Source organism: Tachysurus fulvidraco, chromosome 9, assembly GCF_022655615.1.
Source record: "Tachysurus fulvidraco isolate hzauxx_2018 chromosome 9, HZAU_PFXX_2.0, whole genome shotgun sequence".
Lineage (NCBI taxonomy): Eukaryota > Metazoa > Chordata > Actinopteri > Siluriformes > Bagridae > Tachysurus > Tachysurus fulvidraco.
The window spans coordinates 24,033,918-24,055,676 of record NC_062526.1 but is presented as its reverse complement, the minus strand read 5'-3'; the positions used below and the strand labels follow the sequence as shown (position 1 = coordinate 24,055,676).

The window sequence follows — 21,759 nt, the reverse complement described above, 5'->3', positions numbered from 1 at the left end:
ATCTATGATCAACATATATTGTTCTCTCTTAAGATCCGTTTTGGATTATGGATGCATTATATATGGATCTGCATCAGATAGTATGTTTAAAAGGTTAGACTTAATTCAGGCAAGAGTGTTGAGATCAGGCTTGGCTCCAGATATGAGATGAAAGTTGGGCCAAGTGATGTTCCAGGTGGGCCGGTCGGATTGGGGTGGGTGGGGGTGGTGGTCTTTAATGCTTTAATCTCTATATGATATAATGTCTATAGTTTTAATACCATGTATTTAAGACAATTGTTAGGGTTGTTTGTTATTGTTGTGTTTGTGTTTTCTTCGTTTTTAATCATTTTTTTGTACATATTTTGTAACAATTTAGTAACTTTATATATATAAAAAGGGTTAACATGTTTATTTTTACATTCTCTCTTTTTGCATTTGTAATATTTTTTTGACCCCTTAACAGATCTTGTATCAATTAAGTACCAAACAGTTAGATCTGATATTGATGTAGAAATAATGAATATTTTGTATAGATTAAAGCAAATTGGAATAATAATTACATTTGTGTGGGTACCAGCTCACACAGATATACCAGGAAATGAAAGATCGAATAGAACGGCTAAAGAGTCACTTAAACTGAACTTCCCCAATATTACTGTTGCATTAAGTCGGATGGAAGGGAAAAGTATCATTAAAGAAGCTTGTAATCAGAAATGGCAAATGAATTGGAATGAGTGTAAAACAGGAAGGCATTTATATAATATACATAAAACCGTAAGACAAAGTAATATGACACTAAATTTAAGTAGAGAGGATCGGGTTATTTTATCAAGACTAAGGATGGGACATACTAAACTCAATTCTACACTTTATATTATAAGGAAACATGGTACAGGATTATGCGAATTATGCCAAGTAAAGGAAACATTTGAACATGTGCATGGTTTTCATCTGGAAAGGAATGAGTTAATAAGAGAGCTACAGGGAATAGGTTGCAAAGTATTTACAATCAATAGCCTATTAAACATAAAACCTGGATCCGGGAAAATTGTAAGGTTAGTTTTAAAATTCATTAAGCATAGTGGTCTTAGAAATAGGATATAGACATCTTTTGACATACTTCTAGACTGAAATCACTTCACACTCCAGCACAGGTGGTGTAGGTATGCACCATAAAGTTGGTATGCGACCCGAAAATAAATCCAATGAAGAAGAAGAAGAAGAAGAAGAAGAAGAGAATAGCAAGAGTAAAGGTGGTGCCATGGCTACTCGGTTGCTTTGTGTTTTTTTCCTTGTATTTCTGTGAATATTGGTCACACAGTGATGATCCTTATACCGTTGGATTCTGTGAAATCTCGGCTTTGACTGAACCAAGGTTGTGTTTGTGTCGCGTAACAGATGATTACAGGATTATAAAGTTCTACAGATGATGTTTATGAAGTGTGGGGGTGTCCATTTAAGTGCTTGGTGTTGAAATCCTGATTTATTTCATTAGAAATTGTGTTTATAGTCACAGTAAAGTTTTCCTCCTTGTTTTAGCATGCTGCATGTTTAGATACATAATACATCTTTATATTTATGAAGCTCATTTGCATATTGGCTCCAATCTACATTTCACAATTTATGAATTAAATGTACTGAAGAATAAATATTTCCTTAATAGTTAATTTCTAAATATTGTACTTCATGTTGTATTCAGTAGATTCTGAGTGTTTGTATGTTTGTGTCTGTAGGCTGTGATCTCTCTGCTCAAACTAAATATGAATACATTGGACATCCTGGTGGTTCAGTTCTGTTACCCTGCTCCTGCTCTGACCTGCACACCAAACCTCACACATTCACCTGGATGGCCTACAGAACAGGACGTCTGAAAGACATGTTAAATGATGAACACTACCGTGGCAGACTTCAGCTGTTTAATCACATTTCTCCTGGTAATCTGTCTCTGCTCATATCTGACCTGAGAGAAGAGGATGCAGTAGACTACAGGTGCATCACTGAGAAGGAACACAGAGACATGAGTATTAATGTTAAAGGTAAATAATTTAAATACACAATAAAAGTTTATATTTAGTGTAAAATCATCCTTGATCATACTTAAAATAAATGATAGTTACATATGTAATACATATGTCTACTCTATTTACCATGAAGGGAATTAATTTAGGAGTCATATAGTGACACATCAGTATTAAGTTATAAATGACATTAAATACTGATTATGGTATCAGACTGACCTGAACTTTGGGCTGGTGTTGGATTGGATTTGTGATATTTCTCAGTCTAAACTAAGATTTATCCTCATAACATTGTAGTGTTTATAGAGTTACATGTCAACTGACATAAGACATAAACAGTAATAAAGACTTCACTAGACATCACTGTCAACTTGGTGTGTTTTTTTTTATCTTAATATCTGATACATCAGAATAAATTGTAATATGACATTAAACATCAAAACCAAACTCTAATTTACAGTCAAAGAAACTCTACATTACACACTGGACCTGGCATAATTATACACTCTAATCTTATGCAGACTGTAATTGTAAATAATATTTCACATTCAAGAAAATATCTGGAAAATGAATAGTAAGCTGTAGGGGTTATAGCCTAACATTAGAATCTAAAATATGTGAAAACTTAAGCTCATTACACCCTGTTCAAATAATGATTCGTGCTTATTTGCTCATATTAATATCCTAGCTGGCATATTTTGTACTTTCACTCCCATATGGACCCCATTGAAAACAAGATGGCCTATCTCAAGGGGCTGTCCTTAATGAAGTAGAAATTACAACGTTACAACTCAGTGTGGTCTTAACGAGGGTAACACGGCTCAGCTTTTATCAATGTCTGTGATTACTTTCTTCTCTGGTGTAATAGCGTCGTGGTGGCGTCGAGTTGGTGAAGTAATTGCATCTCTAAGGAGATCCACCACAAACATGATTCCTGCACGATCCAATCTGTAGCGTCTCAATAATTCCCTGTCATCCAGTGTTTGCAGGACATCTCTCCTGCCTCCTCTGTTGGCCATTTTGTGCAGCTGCTTAGAGGAACTCCTAAGCCACTAAAATTCCTCTTCCCTGCTCTTAGCAGATCTCGCCTTAGGAGCCCTTTTAAGCGCTAGGAATCTTGAGGAATAGCTTTTATATTAACTGGGATGTTTGTGTCACTTTTAGGGGAAATTCTAAGAAAACGTCAAGACTGAAAATTTTCTTAGAATTTGGCCGCTAGGAGCCACTTTTTGCACAAAAATTCTTTAGGGATACGGGCCCTGAACTTTGGACTGGTGTTGGATTGGATTTGTGATATTTCTCAGTCTAAACTAAGATTTATTCTCATAACATTGTAGTGTTTATAGAGCAACATGTCAACTGACATAAGACATAAACAGTAATAAAGACTTCACTAGACGTCACTGTCAACTTGTTGAGTTTTTTATCTTAATATCTGATACATCAGAATAAATTGTAATATGACATTAAACATTAAAACCAAACTCTAATTTACAGTCAAAGAAACTCTACATAACACACTAGACCTGGTGTTTATATTAATTTAACATGAACAATGATGAACACAGTCTGTACATCAGCTGATACATTAGGAAGTCTTTTTAAATACATGTCTTTATAAATATTGATTTAGGTTCATGTCACTTATTATTAGGAGTTTATTAAGGAGCCATTTAGCCCTATGAAGACGTCCCTAAAATAATGATTTAACTTTATTTATCAGTGACGGTTCAGTGATCACCAGCTTCACCTCCTAATTTGTGCTTTATTTACATTAAACACAACAGTGGCCTATGTGGACTGAATTTTGTATCATTTTTCTTTAATTTTACACAAAAGCATTGAATAACCCTTAAAATTTCATGAATTATTTTCTAAGTCAAACAAACTCTGTGTGTCTACAGCTTATATTTCACATGTACTTTTCACCATGCAGCGTGTAGTGTTGTCTCTTCACAGCTCCAGGGTCCATGTTTCATTGTATTCAGTAGATTCTGAGTGTTTGTATGTTTGTGTCTGTAGGCTGTGATCTCTCTGGTGATAAACATCAGGTAGTTATTAATGGACACCCTGGTGGTTCAGTTCTGTTACCCTGCTCCTGCTCTGACCTGCACACCAAACCTCACACATTCACCTGGACGACTAACAGAACAGGACACTGGACTGACGTGTTAAATGATGAACACTACCGTGACAGACTTCAGCTGTTTAATCACATTTCTCCTGGTAATCTGTCTCTGCTCATATCTGACCTGAGAGAAGAGGATCAGAGAGACTACAGGTGCAGCACTGGATTAAAGGAATACAGATACATGAGGATTAATGTTCAACGTAAAACATTTAAATACTCAATAAAAGTTTATATTTAGTGTGCAAACAGACCTGATGAGAACTGAATTATAGTCACATATGTAACAAACATGTCTACTAAATTTACCATAACTGATGGTTTTACTCTACGAGTCATAGTGTGTCACATTAAAATGACACATTATTTGGTGTGCAGGTCAGAGCAGGAGCAGGGTAACAGCACAGAAACATCTTTGTGTCATGTGATTTCTGTCTGATTATCATCACCAGAGAGAGCACAGCCTTCAGAATACACCTTCATTATTACGTATATATTACTTCATTATGACATAAACCTACATAAACATTAATAAAAGCTTCAGAAGGTGTCAGTGTCATGTTGTTTAATCTGACTGTGTTCTTCTAATTTACAGTCATAGAAATAAAATATAGAAGTCTATATCTGATATCATTGTCAATTCTCTCAGTCTTTACATCAGCTGACACTTATTACACTTTATAAATCTTCATGTAGGTTCATGTCAGTTGTTATTTATGTAGGTGTCATTTAACCTCATTAACATGACACTTATTATGTTACCTGTTATTTTCTAGGAGGTTTTAACGACATTATTTCATTTCATTTTCATTCACCTGCATCATCCTCAACAACACTGGAACAAGATAAACAACAAACTCACAGCAGCCTCCTTCTAGCTGACATAACTTTCCTTTTTACTCAGAAGTGAAAAACCATATCTATATTCTTACATTTATTTATTAATAAACAGATTTAATGTACTGTTTGTTGGATATTTAAAAGGACAAGGGCGCACACACACACACACACACACACACACACACACACACACACACACACACACACACACACACACACACACGTGTCACTGAGTTTACTGTTAAATATCAGTCACTGAGTTTCATTCAAACATGACAGCAGCCTCCACATCTTACTTGATCACTTCAGACAGTAAAATATTGTTGTTAACACTAGAGGTGTGATTTCTGAGGGTTTATTTCTCTTTACCAGGAACATGTGGAGAGAACGGGATTACTGAAGGACGTCCGGACTGCAAGGGAAAGCCAACAGATCAGGTTAGCAAACGTAAAATGAGTTATAACAGATCTGTTTCTACCTTTAGAGTTTTTGTTATATCTGTGATACACTGCAGGTAACACACATGACCCACACATGCTTTCACTGAACACTGAGTTATAGGAAATGATCTTCTGCTGCTTCTATCAGAACAACACATGGTGTAAAGAAAGAAGTCAGATTTGGAGATTTGTGTCGTCTTTACAGGATTTTACCTGCTTCTTGGAGTAAACAGCAAAACCAACAATTTGTGTTTATTTTTATAATTTTCCTCTTTTGTCTTTCCACAGCCTGAACCTGATCTTGTCACTTTCTGTATTAAATAACACATTAACACAGACGGAGCAGCTCAGGTCCAGATTAACACTGGAGAGAAAACTGAGTACACCAACATTATAACAAAGTAATCCAATGTAAATATTCTCAGATATTATAGAATAATGCTGAAAACATTATTTCTGGTGGTATTTTTGTATGTGGTTAATTTTACTGTTAACAAAAGGGAAAAGGTTCCAGATAATTACTTCATATTCACCTTCATTATGTTAGCTAAGGGTATTGTTCTGTATTCACTTTTGCAAACTGTATTTTGAGTGTTCATGACATTTTTCTCATCTTATGTGTCCCATTCTTACATATATCAGGTTAAGAACTGAATGTGCTAGAAGGCTTTTGTGTAAATATGCTTGTGTAAGAAGTTCTTATTTGTGACTTTTTAAAACGCTGAGCAAAAATAAAAAGAGGAGGATTGTTAAATTTGCATGGACTAAATGTGTTGTTTTTAATAAACAAATAAGATTTTACATCAATACAATTATTTATAGTATTTAAACTGAATCTCCCAAACAATCACAAAAGCAGGATTTTATGGTAAGTAAATAGTGTAATAAATAAAATGTGACATTTGAAGTCTACCAATCTTCCAATTATTTGTTATCCATTAATGAATAGCTGATTCCTTTAACTGGAGCACAAAGGGATCATTAAATAAAGAAACCTGTAAATGAACCACATTATTATTCTAAGTGTTAAGGCACCACCTAGTGGTCAAGGTAGAACATGGACTTTTACATGTGAAAAAATTCAAAAACAGAATTCTCAAATGTTTACATTTACATGACATTGTTTACAATTACATGTTGCTGTACTGAGGTTATGGTATGTGTGAAATTCTCTAATTGGTCACGTGGTGCTGATTAGTTTTCTATAACGGCAGCTCTAACAGTAGTGCTGATTGTAATTAAAATCACAGGTTTATGTTAATGCTTTATGAACATTTACCTTGTAAATATCTCTTGTAGGTTGAATTTCTTTCTCGGTTGTTTCACTGATATCTTGAACACACCTGTCTTGTGTTTCCTCTGATTGGTTCATCATTTATTGCTTATCGTTTCTTTCAGTGAGTCTGTTTTGTATCCTTTTTAAATTTTAATTATTATTTATCCATCTATCTATCTATCTATCTATCTATCTATCTATCTATCTATCTATCTATCTATCTATCTATCTATCTATCTATCTATCTATCTATCTATTTGTTTGTTTGTTTATAATATTGTTTTGATGATACTTGATGATGTTTTAAAATAATGATTAAAATCTGGTCCTACATCTGACCCCCAAATCTTGACAAAAACACAATATTAATGCTGCAGATGATTATTACTCCAACTTTATTACAAATTATTTTATTAACAGATTCAGACTTCCTCTGAGAAGAAAGAAAACTAATACAAAATGAACATGACTTAGTAAACCGTCCTTTTTAATTCAACAGAATGTTATTTATAGAGGACTTTTAACAGTAATCATTGTCACAAGCAGCTTTAAAATTTTACTGCAAATTCTGACCAAGCTGGAATATGTGAAGGAAATTTTATCCTATTCCTGTTCATGGGACATTAAGGCATCTTTCTTCTTCCTGCAAAAATCTGGATGTGGATTTAGATCACTAATGAGAAATTATCTGTAGTTAAGCTGTAGTAGCAGATTTGTAACACAAGATGGCGTTTAGTTTAGTTACTATATTAGCAGGCTTATTATTATTATTATTATTATTATTATTATTATTATTATTATTATTATTATTATTATTATTATCAAGCTTGTTGTGATAGGACGAGTAATATGTTATAGGTATCAGTAAGAGATAGAGTACCTTATTTCTTCTGTTTGTAGAATTTTGATGGACACAAATTATTAGATTAATTATCTGTAGCCCAGCTGTAGTATCGGTTTAAAGACAGAAGATGTCGCTACTTAGTCACTAAGCCGTAGCTTTATAATCAAAGAATAACCAAATAAGTAAATAAATTTAATCACTTTTTAAAAACATTTTAAACTGTAAAACAGGTTAATACATACAATTATACTCCTCTGATTAATCTTACTTTTTATAATCACTCTTAACCAGCCTCTATGTTCTCCTCAGCTCACATGTGGTAAATGTGTGTTTATGACTTCCTGTAAGTTTCAGGTAACACACTTGCTGGTGAATAAACGGATGAACATTACAACTTTGTCCCAAACACTAGAATTCCTGTTTGCTATAAAGTGAAGTTTTTAATTTTTCACATCTTCAAAAATATCTTAAGGACATATTTGGCTTGTAAATTATATATATATATATATATATATATATATATATATATATATATATATATATATATATATATATATATATATATACACGTATATATATATATATATATATATATATATATATTTATCTCTATCTATATATATATCTATCTATATATCTATATATATATATATATATCTATATATATATCTATCTATCTATCTATATCTCTATCTGTGTGTGTGTGTGTGTGTGTGTGTGTGTGTGTGTGTGTGTGTGTGTGTGTGTGTGTGCGTGCAATGGAGTAAGTGTTAAATTATGTTTTCAGAAATGAGAAATGACATAGTGGTTGTTATGGTTTCCTGAAAACCAAAGTGTATAAGGAGAGACACTTAGTCAGTGTGTCAGTCTTTCACTCTGAGGGACTGGTGTGTGTGCAGAAGAATCAGTAATGATGAAGTGCTTATATCTTTTGTTTGTTATGTTTCACGTCACTGCAGGTGAGTGAAGTTATATTTTATTTTCTATTACAGAAAGGAGAGAGAATATTATCCAGTTCTTATTTCAGCTGCTTTGTGTTTAGTTCATGTGGTTTCTGTCCAGACTGGGTTTACAGTAGGCTGGAGTTCAGCTCTGTTTCTAAAAAATAAACCAAACACTGTCAAATGTTTATTAATTAGAGAATTAATTACATAAAATATGTAAATTTTAAGACAGCATTAATCTTTATACACAAGGTAAACATTCACGTCATGCCTTGTGTTATAATGTCCTTATTTAGACCTGTTCAGCTTTGATCATGTGGACTTTTTCTTCCTGATTAACTTCAGTCTAAAATGTACTGATGAAGAGAGGTGGGCTAATGAATAAGGAGGATTCTACAGTGAGATTATTTTACATCCCTATAATATTACAGTGTATGTTTTTATATATTTACTGAATTACATCTCTCACAATTTCCATCTTATTGAATGTATCTATAATAAATCACATAAAGCATAGTAGAAAAGTTACTTCCTGTAACTTGCAGGTCACTTCTTCACTCTGGTCTTAGCTGTGAATAGATGCGTGAATTTCACACCTTTTTTCTGCTGTCTCTCTGTCACTGATGTCGCTCCACTTCCTACATCATATTTAGTTTTTATTTTTCAGAATTAGTTACATGCATTTAACAACATAACACTCTTAACAATGGTATATTTGGACTCTCCTATATATCACTTTTCATTTCTTTGACAAAATTTACTAAAATAGATTAAATTTTAATTTTTGTAAAAGTAAATAAAATGATTAAATAATATTATTAGCTGATTTCCAGTTCATCTTCATAACGTTTTCTATTTTTAATAATGTGTAAACTATTTTACAAAAGTATAAATGTGTGGCTCTATGAGCAGTGTTGGTGGCCTGGTGTAACTTCTGAGTCACTTCTTCTCTCTGGTCTTAGTGCTAAATAGATGTGTGAATTTCACACCTTTTTCTGATGTCTCTCTGTCACTGCTGTCTTTTTGACCACCGACTTCACTTCCTATATCACATTTAAAGTCTTTATTTTTTGCATATAACTAATTGTAAATGTATAAACACTTTGTTCACCTTTTCAAAAGTCAAAGGTCTTTTAATAATATGCATTTGTCTTAAAGCAAATAAAAAAGTACTGCTGATTTCTACTTTAGCCTTAACTAAAAGGGGGCTAGCCTCGCCCATGCTATAGGAGTTCATTACATCCAAATCCAACAGTGTCCAGTTTGTTTTGGAGTCTCCCCACCTCTAACTACAGGACACAGCGCGCATGACTGTATGCCAGTCTGAGCCGCTTCCCCTCGATAGAGCTAAAAGTCAGCGCGTTTAAAAAGCCAAAATAAAGCAAAAAAATAAAAACAAAAAAAACAATGACCCTCTAGTTTTCGAATTAGCAGATTCGTGTGTTTTGAAACCTGATCTAATGTTAAAGCAGTAAAGTCCGTGTTTGGCTTTGTTCAGCCACAGACAACTACAAGAAGGACACAGACAATAATCAGCTATTTCTTTTGGCGGCAGAGACGTGAAATTTTGTAAATAACCGGATTTTTCTCTTGGAATATGTTTTATCATCCTGAAAGGCCAAGGCTGCCAACTCTCACACATTCAGCGTCAAACTCACGCAATTGACCCGATTCTCACGCTCTCACGCCGCACCCCCATATTCTCACGCCACAACCCCATATTCTCACGACACACCCCCATATTCTCACGACACACCCCCATATTATCACGCCACACCCCCATATTCTCACGACACACCCACATATTCTCACACCACACCCCCATATTCTCACGACACACCCACATATTCTCACACCACACCCCCATATTCTCACGACACACCCACATATTCTCACACCACACCCCCATATTCTCACGACACACCCCGATATTCTCACGACACACCCCGATATTCTCACGACACACCCCCATATTCTCACGACACACCCCCATATTCTCACGCAGACTCGTGCTAGTATAAAACTATATACTAGTATAGTATAGTATAGTATTATATACTAGTATATAAACCCCCTCCCATCTGCACCGTGTGAACGCAGGCAGGTCAGTGAGTTACAGGGCGCTCCGTGTCTCCGTCCAGTTTAGGCTAGTAACTAATAGGCCTATAGTTTATGTAGAATTAAGTTAGCATTAGCAGAGTTGTTTATTTTGCAGCACTGAGCAGTTATTGTACATAACTTCAGGGCTGTCAACTGTCACGCATTGAGAGTGACAGTCACGCATTTGGGTCTTTTGTCACGCTCTCTCGCCACACATTGTATTTCTCACGCAGAAAAACTTTATATTTATCATATATTTAATAAGCCGCAGCGCCCAAAATGTATCTGTCCACACTGATGTCTCTATGGAACTGGGCAGGAATCAAGCGCGTCTCCCCTGGCCAATCAAAAAAAGAGGCTACACAATAGCCAATCAGAAGATAGCACTATCTGGTTAAGATTTAACGCAACAACCAATGAAAAAAGGGTATATTCGATGGTCGGTGTGTGAACAAAACCTCAACACAAAACAGCTTGTCTCTGGACGGGACATTATCCTCAATAATAACCCTAAAAATGGCTGGGCTTGAGCTGAACTGTTTTAAATGGGAGCAACATTACAAATGATAAAGGAGTCCAAAAGGCAACAAACACTTACAATAAACACCAGTCATAATCTCTCTCTCTCTCTCTCTTTCTCTCTCTCTCTCTCTCTCTCTCTCTCTCTCTCTCTCTCTCTCTCTCTCTCACACACACACACACACACACACACACACACACACACACACACACACACACACACACACACACACACACAAATTAATAAATGGAAATTAAACAAATACTTTATATTTGGTTAAATTGTGGTCAGTGATCCTTACCAATCACAACCCCCCATTATAATTTTTTTTGGGAGGGTTGGAGATGTCACTCTTGCCTGTTTTCAAAACTTGAGAGCCCTGGTTTAACTTTATCATAAAAAACACTACAAAAACATTTCCAGATGACAAATATCTTAATTGTTGTTAATGTTAATTATTGTTTTGTAAGAACAGAATGTCAAAATGATTTTATTCATATCAATCACAACTCATCAATCATGTCCAGATATTTGACTGGTGGTGGTGTCAGTATGGATAAATTAGAATTTTCTGTTATAGGATGTTATCTAGTGTCAGGGTTCAAGTGGGAGCTGCATCCAAATCATATAATCACATGTTAATCTGTGAACATGTTAATCACATGTTAATCTGTGAACATGTTAATAATCACATGTTAATCTGTGAACATGTTAATCACATGTTAATCCTATTTCTGTAAAATGTTTGTGAAAATTAAATGAAATGTAAATCTCCCAAGAAATTCTGTACAGATACCAAATACTTTGACAATCAATATATACTTAATACACTTCTGCTAATGCAAAGATTTTGTGTTTGTATTTTTTTCTACACCAAGCCACGCCCCTCCACAAGCCCCTCCCCATAACCAAAACCCGCCCCCAAAATCTCACTCTAAGCTGAATTCAAAAGTTGGCAGCCCTGCCGAAGGTAAGAGCAGGCGGGAAATTCAGAATCTGAAAACACGCAAAAGCGGGCTAGCATCAACTGTGATGAGGCTGGAGAGGATGGAAGCAGGTAGTATGGATGATGAAGATGATTCTTCAGTAATTGATAGTGAGGCATGGTCATATCCTGTATTACGGATTCAACAAACAAAAGGAAAAATAGAGATTCTGAGTCAGATGACAATACTAGAGTAGGAATAAACAAAGTAAGGAAAATTGAGGTAGAATAGAATGAGGTAGGTGACAGAAGTGAAGCGTCTGCTTTCTAGCAGAAATGGTAAAAAAGAGAGAAGTACGACTGTTGTACTAACTTTCACTTGTAAAAACTTACCAGAACATGTTAAAATTGTATATGTGTGTTATACGGTACGACCATTTGTTAGACCAGCATTGAGATGTTTTAATTGCCAAAGATTGGGGCATGTTGGAAATAAAGATCTTGTACTGTAGATGTGGTGGAGAACATGATTATGGAAAATGTGGAGGTTGAACCTAAATGTTGTAATTGTGGAGGCCACACAGTGCAGCGTAAATAGGCTGTAAAGCCCAAAAGCAAGCAACGGAAGCAATGAAACTCAAAACAGTACAGAATATATCATATACTCAAGCAGTCAAGGGAAACCCAATTAGGAGAGGTATGGGGTGTCCTCAAGAAATGGTTGGGGTTTACAGAACTCAGAATATACCAGTGGTAGTAGATGAAGAGAAAACAGCAGTATTGATATTAAGAACGGATCAAGAAACCCAGAGATAGGTCGTACTGGATCAGCATTTTATGTTCCTGAATTTAAAATAGGAAAATATGCGAGATTAACTGATGGGACCTCAGTATATACTGCTGAACTGGTGGCAATTCAGATGGCACTTAGTTGGGTGGAAGAGGTGATGCCAAACAAAGTTCAGATTCTATGGCATCACTTATAAGCCTACTAACTTACCAAACAGTTAGATCTGATATTGATGTAGAAATATTGAATATTTTGTATAGATTAAAGCAAATTGGAATAATAATTACATTTGTGTGGGTACCAGCTCACGCAGATATACCAGGAAATGAAAGATCGAATAGAACGGCTAAAGAGTCACTTAAACTGAACTTCCCCAATATTACTGTTGCATTAAGTAGGATGGAAGGGAAAAGTATCATTAAAGAAGCTTGTAATCAGAAATGGCAAATGAATTGGAATGAGTGTAAAACAGGAAGGCATTTATATAATATACATAAAACCGTAAGACAAAGTAATATGACACTAAATTTAAGTAGAGAGGATCGGGTTATTTTATCAAGACTAAGGATGGGACATAATAAACTCAATTCTACACTTTATATTATAAGGACACATGGTACAGGATTATGCGAATTATGCCAAGTAAAGGAAACATTTGAACATGTGCTGGTTTTCTGCCCCAAGTATGATCTGGAAAGGAATGAGTTAATAAGAGAGCTACAGGGAATAGGTTGCAAAGTATTTACAATCAATAGCCTATTAAACATAAAACCTGGATCCGTTAAAATTGTAAGGTTAGTTTTAAAATTCATTAAGCATAGTGGTCTTAGAAATAGGATATAGACATCTTTTGACATACTTCTAGACTGAAATCACTTCACACTCCAGCACAGGTGGTGTAGGTATGTAATAAAGTTGGTATGCGACCTGCCAATGAAGAAGAAGAAGAAGAAGAAGAAGACGAAGAAGACGAAGAAAGGTAAGAGTAAAGGTGGTGCCATGGCTGCTCAGTTGCTTTGTGGTGTTTTCCTTGTATATCTGTGAATATTGGTCACACAGTGATGATCCTTATACCGTTGGATTCTGTGGAATCTCGGCTTTCTGACTGAAACAAGGTTGTGTTTGTGTCACGTAACAGATGATTGCAGGATTATAAAGTGCTACAGATGACATGTTTATGAAGTGTGGGGTGTCCATTTAAGTGCTTGGTGTTGAAATAATGCTTTATTTTATTAAAAATCATGTTTATAGTCGCATAGTAAAGTTTTTTTCCTGTTGTTTTAGCATGCTGCATGTGTAGATATATAATACATTAACATATTTTTGAGGCTCATTTGCTTATTATCTTGCATTTCAAAGTTTATGAATTAAATGTACTGAAGAATAAATATTACCTTACTAGTTCATTTGAAAATATTGTACTTCATGTTGTATTCAGTAGATTCTGAGTGTTTGTATGTTTGTGTCTGTAGGCTGTGATCTCTCTGGTGAAACTAAACATGATTACATTGGACTCCCTGGTGGTTCAGTTCTGTTACTCTGCTCCTGCTCTGACCTGCACACCAAACCTCACACATTCACCTGGATGTCCTACAGAACAGGAGGTCTGAAAGACATGTTAAATGATGAACACTACCGTGGCAGACTTCAGCTGTTTAATAACATTTCTCCTGGTAATCTGTCTCTGCTCATATCTGACCTGAGAGAAGAGGATGATGTAGACTACAGGTGCAGAACTGAGAAGGGACACAGAGACATGAGGATTTCTGGTAAAGGTAAATGATTTAAATACACAATAAAAGTTTATATTTAGTGTAAAATCATCCTTGATGATACTTAAAATGAATTATAGTTACATATGTAATAAAATGTCTACTCCATTTACCATGAAGGGGAATTAATTTAGGAGTCATATAGTGACACATCAGTATTAAGTTATAAATGACATTAAATACTGATTATGGTATCAGACTGACCTGAACTTTGGACTGGTGTTGGATTGGATTTGTGATATTTCTCAGTCTAAACTAAGATTTATTCTCATAACATTGTAGTGTTTATAGAGCTACATGTCAACTGACATAAGGCATAAACAGTAATAAAGACTTCACTAGACGTCACTGTCAACTTGTTGAGTTTTTTATCTTAATATCTGCTGCATCAGAATAAATTGTAATATGACATTAAACATTAAAACCAAACTCTAATTTACAGTCAAAGAAACTCTACATAACACACTAGACCTGGTGTTTACAGTTAAAACCAGATATTTACATACACTTCAGAAAAAACACAATTTTTATTTCTTTAGTGTTATACATTAAATCAGAGTAAACTTTCTGTTTTAAATAAATAAATATTAACATATTTTTTGCATTTGTTAAATGTCAGAATCGAGCGATGGAGAATTTTTATGTACTTTTATTATCACTTTCAGCAAAGTCAGAAGTATACATACACTTCTTTAGTATTTGGTGGAATTGCCCCGAAACTGTTTCACTTGGGCCAAACGTTTTGGGTATCCTTCCACAAGCAAAAAATATGTTAATATTTATTGATTTAAAACAGAAAAAGTTTACTCTGATTTAAGTATGACAGTAAAGAAATAAAAGTTTTTGTGTTTTTTTCTGAAGTGTATGTAAATATCTGGTTTCAACTGTATGTTAATTTAACATGAACATTGATGAACACAGTCTGTACATCAGCTGATACATTAGGAAGTCTTTTTAAATACATGTCTTTATAAATATTGATTTAAGATCATGTCACTTATTATTAGGAGTTTATTAAGGAGCCATTTAGCCCTATGAAGATGTCCCTTAAGTAATATTTTAACTTTATTTATCAGTGATGGTTCAGTGATTGTTCACATTTTTAAATCTTTTCACACAGTGAACACAACAGTGGTCTATGTGGACTGAATTATGTATCACTTTTCTTTAATTTTACAGAAAATCATTGAATAACCTCAACTTTAAAATATCATGAATTTTTTTCTAAATCAAACTCAATGGCAACACAAACTTAAACTCTGTGTGTCTACATGCTTATATTCACAGGTACTTGGCACCAGGTCTAGTGTGTAGCGGTGGCTCCTCACGAAGCTCCAGGGGCCAGTCAGTCCTGAGCGTGTGGAGCGGCTTCATGTGTTTATTCAGTAGATTCTGAGTGTTTGTATGTTTGTGTCTGTAGGCTGTGATCTCTCTGGTGATAAACATCAGGTAGTTATTAATGGACACCCTGGTGGTTCAGTCCTGTTACCCTGCTCCTGCTCTGACCTGCACACCAATCCTCAGACATTCACCTGGACAACAGACAGAACAGGACACTGGACTGACGTGTTAAATGATGAACACTACCGTGACAGACTTCAGCTGTTTAATCACATTTCTCCTGGTAATCTGTCTCTGCTCATATCTGACCTGAGAGAAGAGGATCAGAGAGTCTACTGGTGCAGCACTGGATTAACGGAATACAGAGACATCAGGATTAATGTTAAAGGTAAAACATTTAAATACTCAATAAAAGTTTATATTTAGTGTGCAAACAGTCCTGATAAGAACTGAATTGTAGTCACATATGTAACAAACATGTCTACTAAATTTACCATAACTGATGGTTTTACTCTACAAGTCATAGTGTGTCACATTAAAATGACACCTATTTCAATTAAATTTCAATTAAATTCAAGTTTATTTGTATAGCATATTGACATTGTCTCAAAGCAGCTTTACAGAACATAAACATAGAACAAAAGATTAATAGAATACAAAATTCAAAATTAATATTAGATATATTTAATTCACAATGTGTTTGTATTTCAATTCAAGTTTATTTTTATAGCGCATTTTACACATGACATTGTGTCAAAGCAGCTTTACAGAACATAAACATACAACAAAGGGTTATTATAAGAAAAATATAAAGATTATTACCCATGTAGATTTCTTCTAACCCCAATGAGCCCAATGATATTCATCCCCAATGAGCAAGTCTGAGGTGACTCAGGTGACTGTGGGGAGGAAAAACTCCCTTAGATGGTAACGGAAGAAACCTTGAGAGGAACCAGACTCAAAGGGGAACCTCATCCTCATCTGGGCGACACTGGAGGGTGTGATTATAAATATACAGTCTGATAAATGTTGTATTGATGTAAAAGATCAAACAGAGTTCACATCTCTATAGTATCACAGAGTCCAACTGGAGCTGGTAGATCTCTAGATGCATCAGGATTCTCACAGAGTCGGCCTCGTCTCAGTGGAGGTCCAAAATCTTCATCGCTCAGAAGACAATGTCTTCTCGTACAATGTCTGGATGCCTCGGGATGGGTAGAAAGAGAGAAGCAGTGGAGAGGAGCCCCGAACACTATCAGGAAGACTATTCCAAAGTTTGGGAGCTAGATAAGAAACGCCCTAACACCTTTAGTAGACTTAGATATTCTGGGAACTACCAGAAGTCCTGAGTTTTGTGATCTCAGAGAGCATGAAGGATTGTAACGTGTTAGAAGACTAGTTAGATACATGGGAGCTAAACCATTAAGAGCCTTGTACGTAAGTAGCAGCAGTTTGTAATCAATTCTAAACTTAACAGGTAGCCAGTGTAGAGATGATAAAATTGGGGTTATATGGTCATACTTTCTTGTCCTAGTGAGAACTCTGGCAGCTGCATTTTGGACTAACTGTAGCCTATTTATTAAAGATGCAGGACAACCACCTAGTAATGCATTACAATAGTCCAGTCTAGAGGTCATGAACGCATGAACTAGCTTCTCAGCCTCAGACAGGATGTTTCTCAGCTTGGCAATATTTCTAAGGTGGAAGAAGGCTGTTTTTGTAGTATGGGTGATATGATTTTCAAAAGACAAGTTGCTGTCTAATATAACACCCAGGTCTTTCACTGTCGAGCTACTAGTAACAGTACATCCCTCTAAATGGAAGTTAAGTTGTGAGAGTTTCTGTGTACTGGTTTTTGGACCTATAAGTAGTATTTCTGTCTTATCAGAGTTTAACAACCGAAAGTTACAGCTCATGCAATCTTTTATCTCTCAAACGCACTGAGTTAATTTGGACAATTTAGCTATTTCATCTGTGTATTGTCAGCATAACAGTGGAAATTAATCCCATGTCTTCTAATATTGTTCCTTAATGGAAGCATGTATATCGAAAAAAAGCAGAGGTCCTAGAACTGATCCACCATTCACCATTTAATTCTACAAAATGGTATCGATCAGACAACAAAAGATCTAATCCAACTTAAAACCTGTCCATGAATACCTGTGTAATTTTGTAAGCAATCTAGGAGAATGTTGTGATCTATAGTGTCAAATGCAGCACTAAGGTCAAGTAGGACTAATAGTGACATACAGTCTTTGTTTAAAGCTAGGAACAAGTAATTTGTAACTTTCACAAGTGCTGTTTCTGTGCTATGATGGAGCCTGAAACCTGATTGAAACTCTTCAGAGATATTGTTCTCCTGTAAGAAGGAGCTCAGTTGAACAGACACAACCTTTTCTAGTATTTTATACATAAAAGGAAGATGTGAAATAGGTCTGTAATTTGATAGTTCATTGGGATCTAAATTAGGTTTTTTGGTGAGTGGCCTAATGACTGCCAACCTGAAAGATTTAGGGACGTAATCTAAAGATAGCGAGGCATTAATAATATTAAGAAGAGGCTCACCAGCTTTACAGTGTATAACACTTCTTTCAGTAATTTAGTTGGAATGGGGTCTAGTGAACAAGTTGTTGATTTACCTTTAGTAATAAGATTATCTAACTCTTATTTGGTGTGCAGGTCAGAGCAGGAGCAGGGTAACAGCACAGAAACACCTTTGTGTCATGTGATTTCTGTCTGATTATCATCACCACAGAGAGCACAGCCTTCAGAATACACCTTCATTACTACTGACGTAAACCTACATAAACATTAATAAAAGCTTCAGAAGATGTCAGTGTCATGTTGTTTAATCTGTCTTTATGTTTTCTTCTGATTTATCAGAAATATATGTCTGATATCTTTGTTAATTCTTTGTCTTCACATCAGCTGACACTTTATTAAACTTCATGTAGGTTCATGTCACTTGTCAATTTTGTAGGTGTCATTTAACCTCATTAACATGACCCTGATTATGTTTTACCTTCATTTTTAAAGAGGTTTTTACAGACAATGCTTCATTAATGTCTAAGTGTGCGTGTCATGTGATATTACTAACAGTGATTAAAAACAGACTTGATATTTATTTATGTTTGTCTTTTCAGGAAGAAGAGAAACTTCAACACGCTCAGGGAAAACAGACAGAAGACCTCCATCAGAACAGCCTCCAAGTAAAACAACAAACTCTCCACCTGCATCATCCTCAACAACACTGGAACAAGATAAACAACAACCACACAGCAGCCTCCTTCTGGGTGCCAAAACATTTCCTTTTTAAAAAGCAGTGAATCACATTTCTGTTTTTTTTTTTTTTTTTACCATATTGGTTGTGTTTTATTCAACAGTTTTCTGCATTCTGCTTGTATTATTGCTGCTGATACCTGGAGTAGTGGCATTTATTTGCTGGATATGCAGAGGTACAAATACACACACACACACACACACACACACACACACACACACACACACACACACACACACACACACACACACACACACACACACACAGTTTTAATATAAATTCAACTAAAAATTGGTAGAATTTTGATACTGTGGTGTTGTTTTAAATGAGCTTTACATCATACTTCATTTAATACTGAAATAAAACAGTGGTTCATATTCAAACAAAATCATCAAAATTCCTCCTTGGAAATCAGGACAAGACAGGCAGTAAATCAGTCTTTAAATCAGTATGTATCAGTACCAGTACCTCAGTCAATCAGTGAGTCTGTTCACCAGCATTCTAGACCAAAACACTATACAGTATAAATACGATCTTATAACAAGCACGGCAATAAGTTCTGAATCGTAGCTCTTTGTATCACTCAGTGTGTGATCTTGCTTTCAGTATTAATGTATTTGAGTTGAAACAGAACGGCAGCCCGCACACGTTACATGATCCCTTCAGACGTTACCCACTAAAAGGTTTCATTTCTGATGATTTGTTCTTTAGGTGGACGATGTGGAGAGAAGGTGAATACTGAAGGTTGTCTGGACTATAAGGGACAACAAGATGATCAGGTTAGTATACATGCAGACAGACCTGCTGTCCTTTATGTATTTTGGGTAGAAACTCTGCAGTTTCACAGAGAAGTACTTATCAGTGTACTTAGAAGTGTTTATCAGAAGAATTGTGTTATCAGTCAAAAAATTGCAAAATAGAGCTTTTTGTCTCCATCCAGCAACACACAGTGTAAAAAAAAGCCACAGAATTTCTATGTGATATACAGTGGTGTGAAAGTGTTGGCCCCCTTCCTGTTTTTTTTTTTTTTTTGCATATTTGTTACACTTTAATGTTTCAGATCAAACACAACATCCCCCCCCCCCCCCCGTTAAAACACAAGTTAGCTTTGGTTTATTACACCCAAGTTCAATTTCTCTAGCCACACACAGGCCTCATTACTGCCACACACTTCACAATCAAGAAATCACTTAAATAAGACCTGACTGACAAGTGAAGTAGACCAAAAGATCCTAAAAAGCTTCACATCATGCCGAGATCCAAAGTAACTCAGGAACAAATGAGAGAGAAAGTAATTGAGATCTATCTGTTTGGAAAAGGTTATAAAGCCATTTCTAAAGCATTGGAACTCCAGCAAACCACAGTGAGAGCCATTATCCACAAATTGCGAACACATGGAACACTGGTGAGCCACCTCAGGAAGTCCACCTCTGATTGGCTGAAGAAAAACAAAATAAAGACTTTGGTCATGGTCCTGACCTGAATCCTATTGAGCTGCTGTGGCATGACCTTACAAATGCAGTTCATACTTTAAAACCCTCCAATCTGACTGACCAAATTTCCCCCCACAGCGCTGTGACAGACTCATTGCATGTTATCGCATACGCTTGACTGCAGTTCTTGATGCTATGGGTGGCCCAACCAATCTGTCATACAAATCTGTTACAACCCAGTCTAGGGTTGAGCTGCACAGAGTTATAGCTCGGGATTCAGTGATTTGATACCTTTTTATAAATGACAGAAAAAAACACAAAATAGAAATTCTAGGTAAGGGTATTGGTATATTTTAGAGATAAATAATATATACAAAACAACAGTACAGGCAGGCTGGAAACTCTGGCCTGGAATCCACCTGCACACAGACATGTACAGAACACGGTCCACAGAATCACGGGTTTTAACATTAGGTTTAGGTTGCAAGCACTTTTTTACACAGTGCCATTTAGGCTTGGATTTTGTTTTCCCTTAAAATCATTCATTTAAAAATGGTATGTTGTGTTTACTTGTTATCTTTGACTAATATTTACATTTGTTTGATGATCTGAAACATTAAAGTGTGACAAACATGCAAAAAAAAAAAAAAACAGGAAGGGGCCAACACTTTTTCACACTACTGTATGTATAATTTACATGTTCTGTCTGTTCCCAGATTGTGTGTGATGACACTTTATTTACTACTGTCATTTACACCAGCTACTCTACTGGCCCACATTAACACAGCTGGAGCAGCACAGGTCCAGATGATCACTGGAGCACTGTTAAAAAAGGGAAAAGGTTCCAAATAATTACTTCATATTCACCTTCATTATGTTAGATAAGGGTATTGTTCTGTATTCACTTTTTCTGTTAATCATTAAAAACTTCTGATGGATAAATTTGCAAACTATATTTTGAGTGTTCATGACATTTTTCTCATCTTATGTGTCCCATTCTTGCATATATCAGGTTAAGAAATGAATGTGCTAGAAGGCTTTTGTGTAAATAGGCTTGTGTAAGAAGTTCTTGTTTGTGACTTGTTAAAACCTTGAGCAAAAATAAAGAGGAGGATTGTTAAATTTG

The 21,759-nt window shown here is 35.4% G+C and overlaps 1 protein-coding gene across 3 annotated transcripts in view; it reads left to right on the top strand.

Annotated features, from left to right (window-relative positions):
* The window catches only part of LOC113646310 (polymeric immunoglobulin receptor-like), a 47,356-nt gene extending 25,597 nt beyond the window's left edge, over positions 1–21,759 (top strand). Inside the window, exons 4-9 of one of the 3 annotated variants that reach the window (XM_047818946.1) lie at positions 1,716–2,018; positions 16,000–16,308; positions 19,064–19,213; positions 19,304–19,375; positions 19,912–19,979; positions 21,350–21,759. In XM_047818946.1, coding sequence (XP_047674902.1) covers positions 1,716–2,018; positions 16,000–16,308; positions 19,064–19,213; positions 19,304–19,375; positions 19,912–19,979; positions 21,350–21,415 — 968 coding nt within the window. In that variant the 3' untranslated portion in view covers positions 21,416–21,759. Of the gene's footprint in view, positions 1–1,715; positions 2,019–4,022; positions 5,151–15,999; positions 16,309–19,063; positions 19,214–19,303; positions 19,376–19,911; positions 19,980–21,349 lie in introns of those variants that run through there. The other 2 variants (XM_047818948.1, XM_047818947.1) reach the window with 2 other exon arrangements.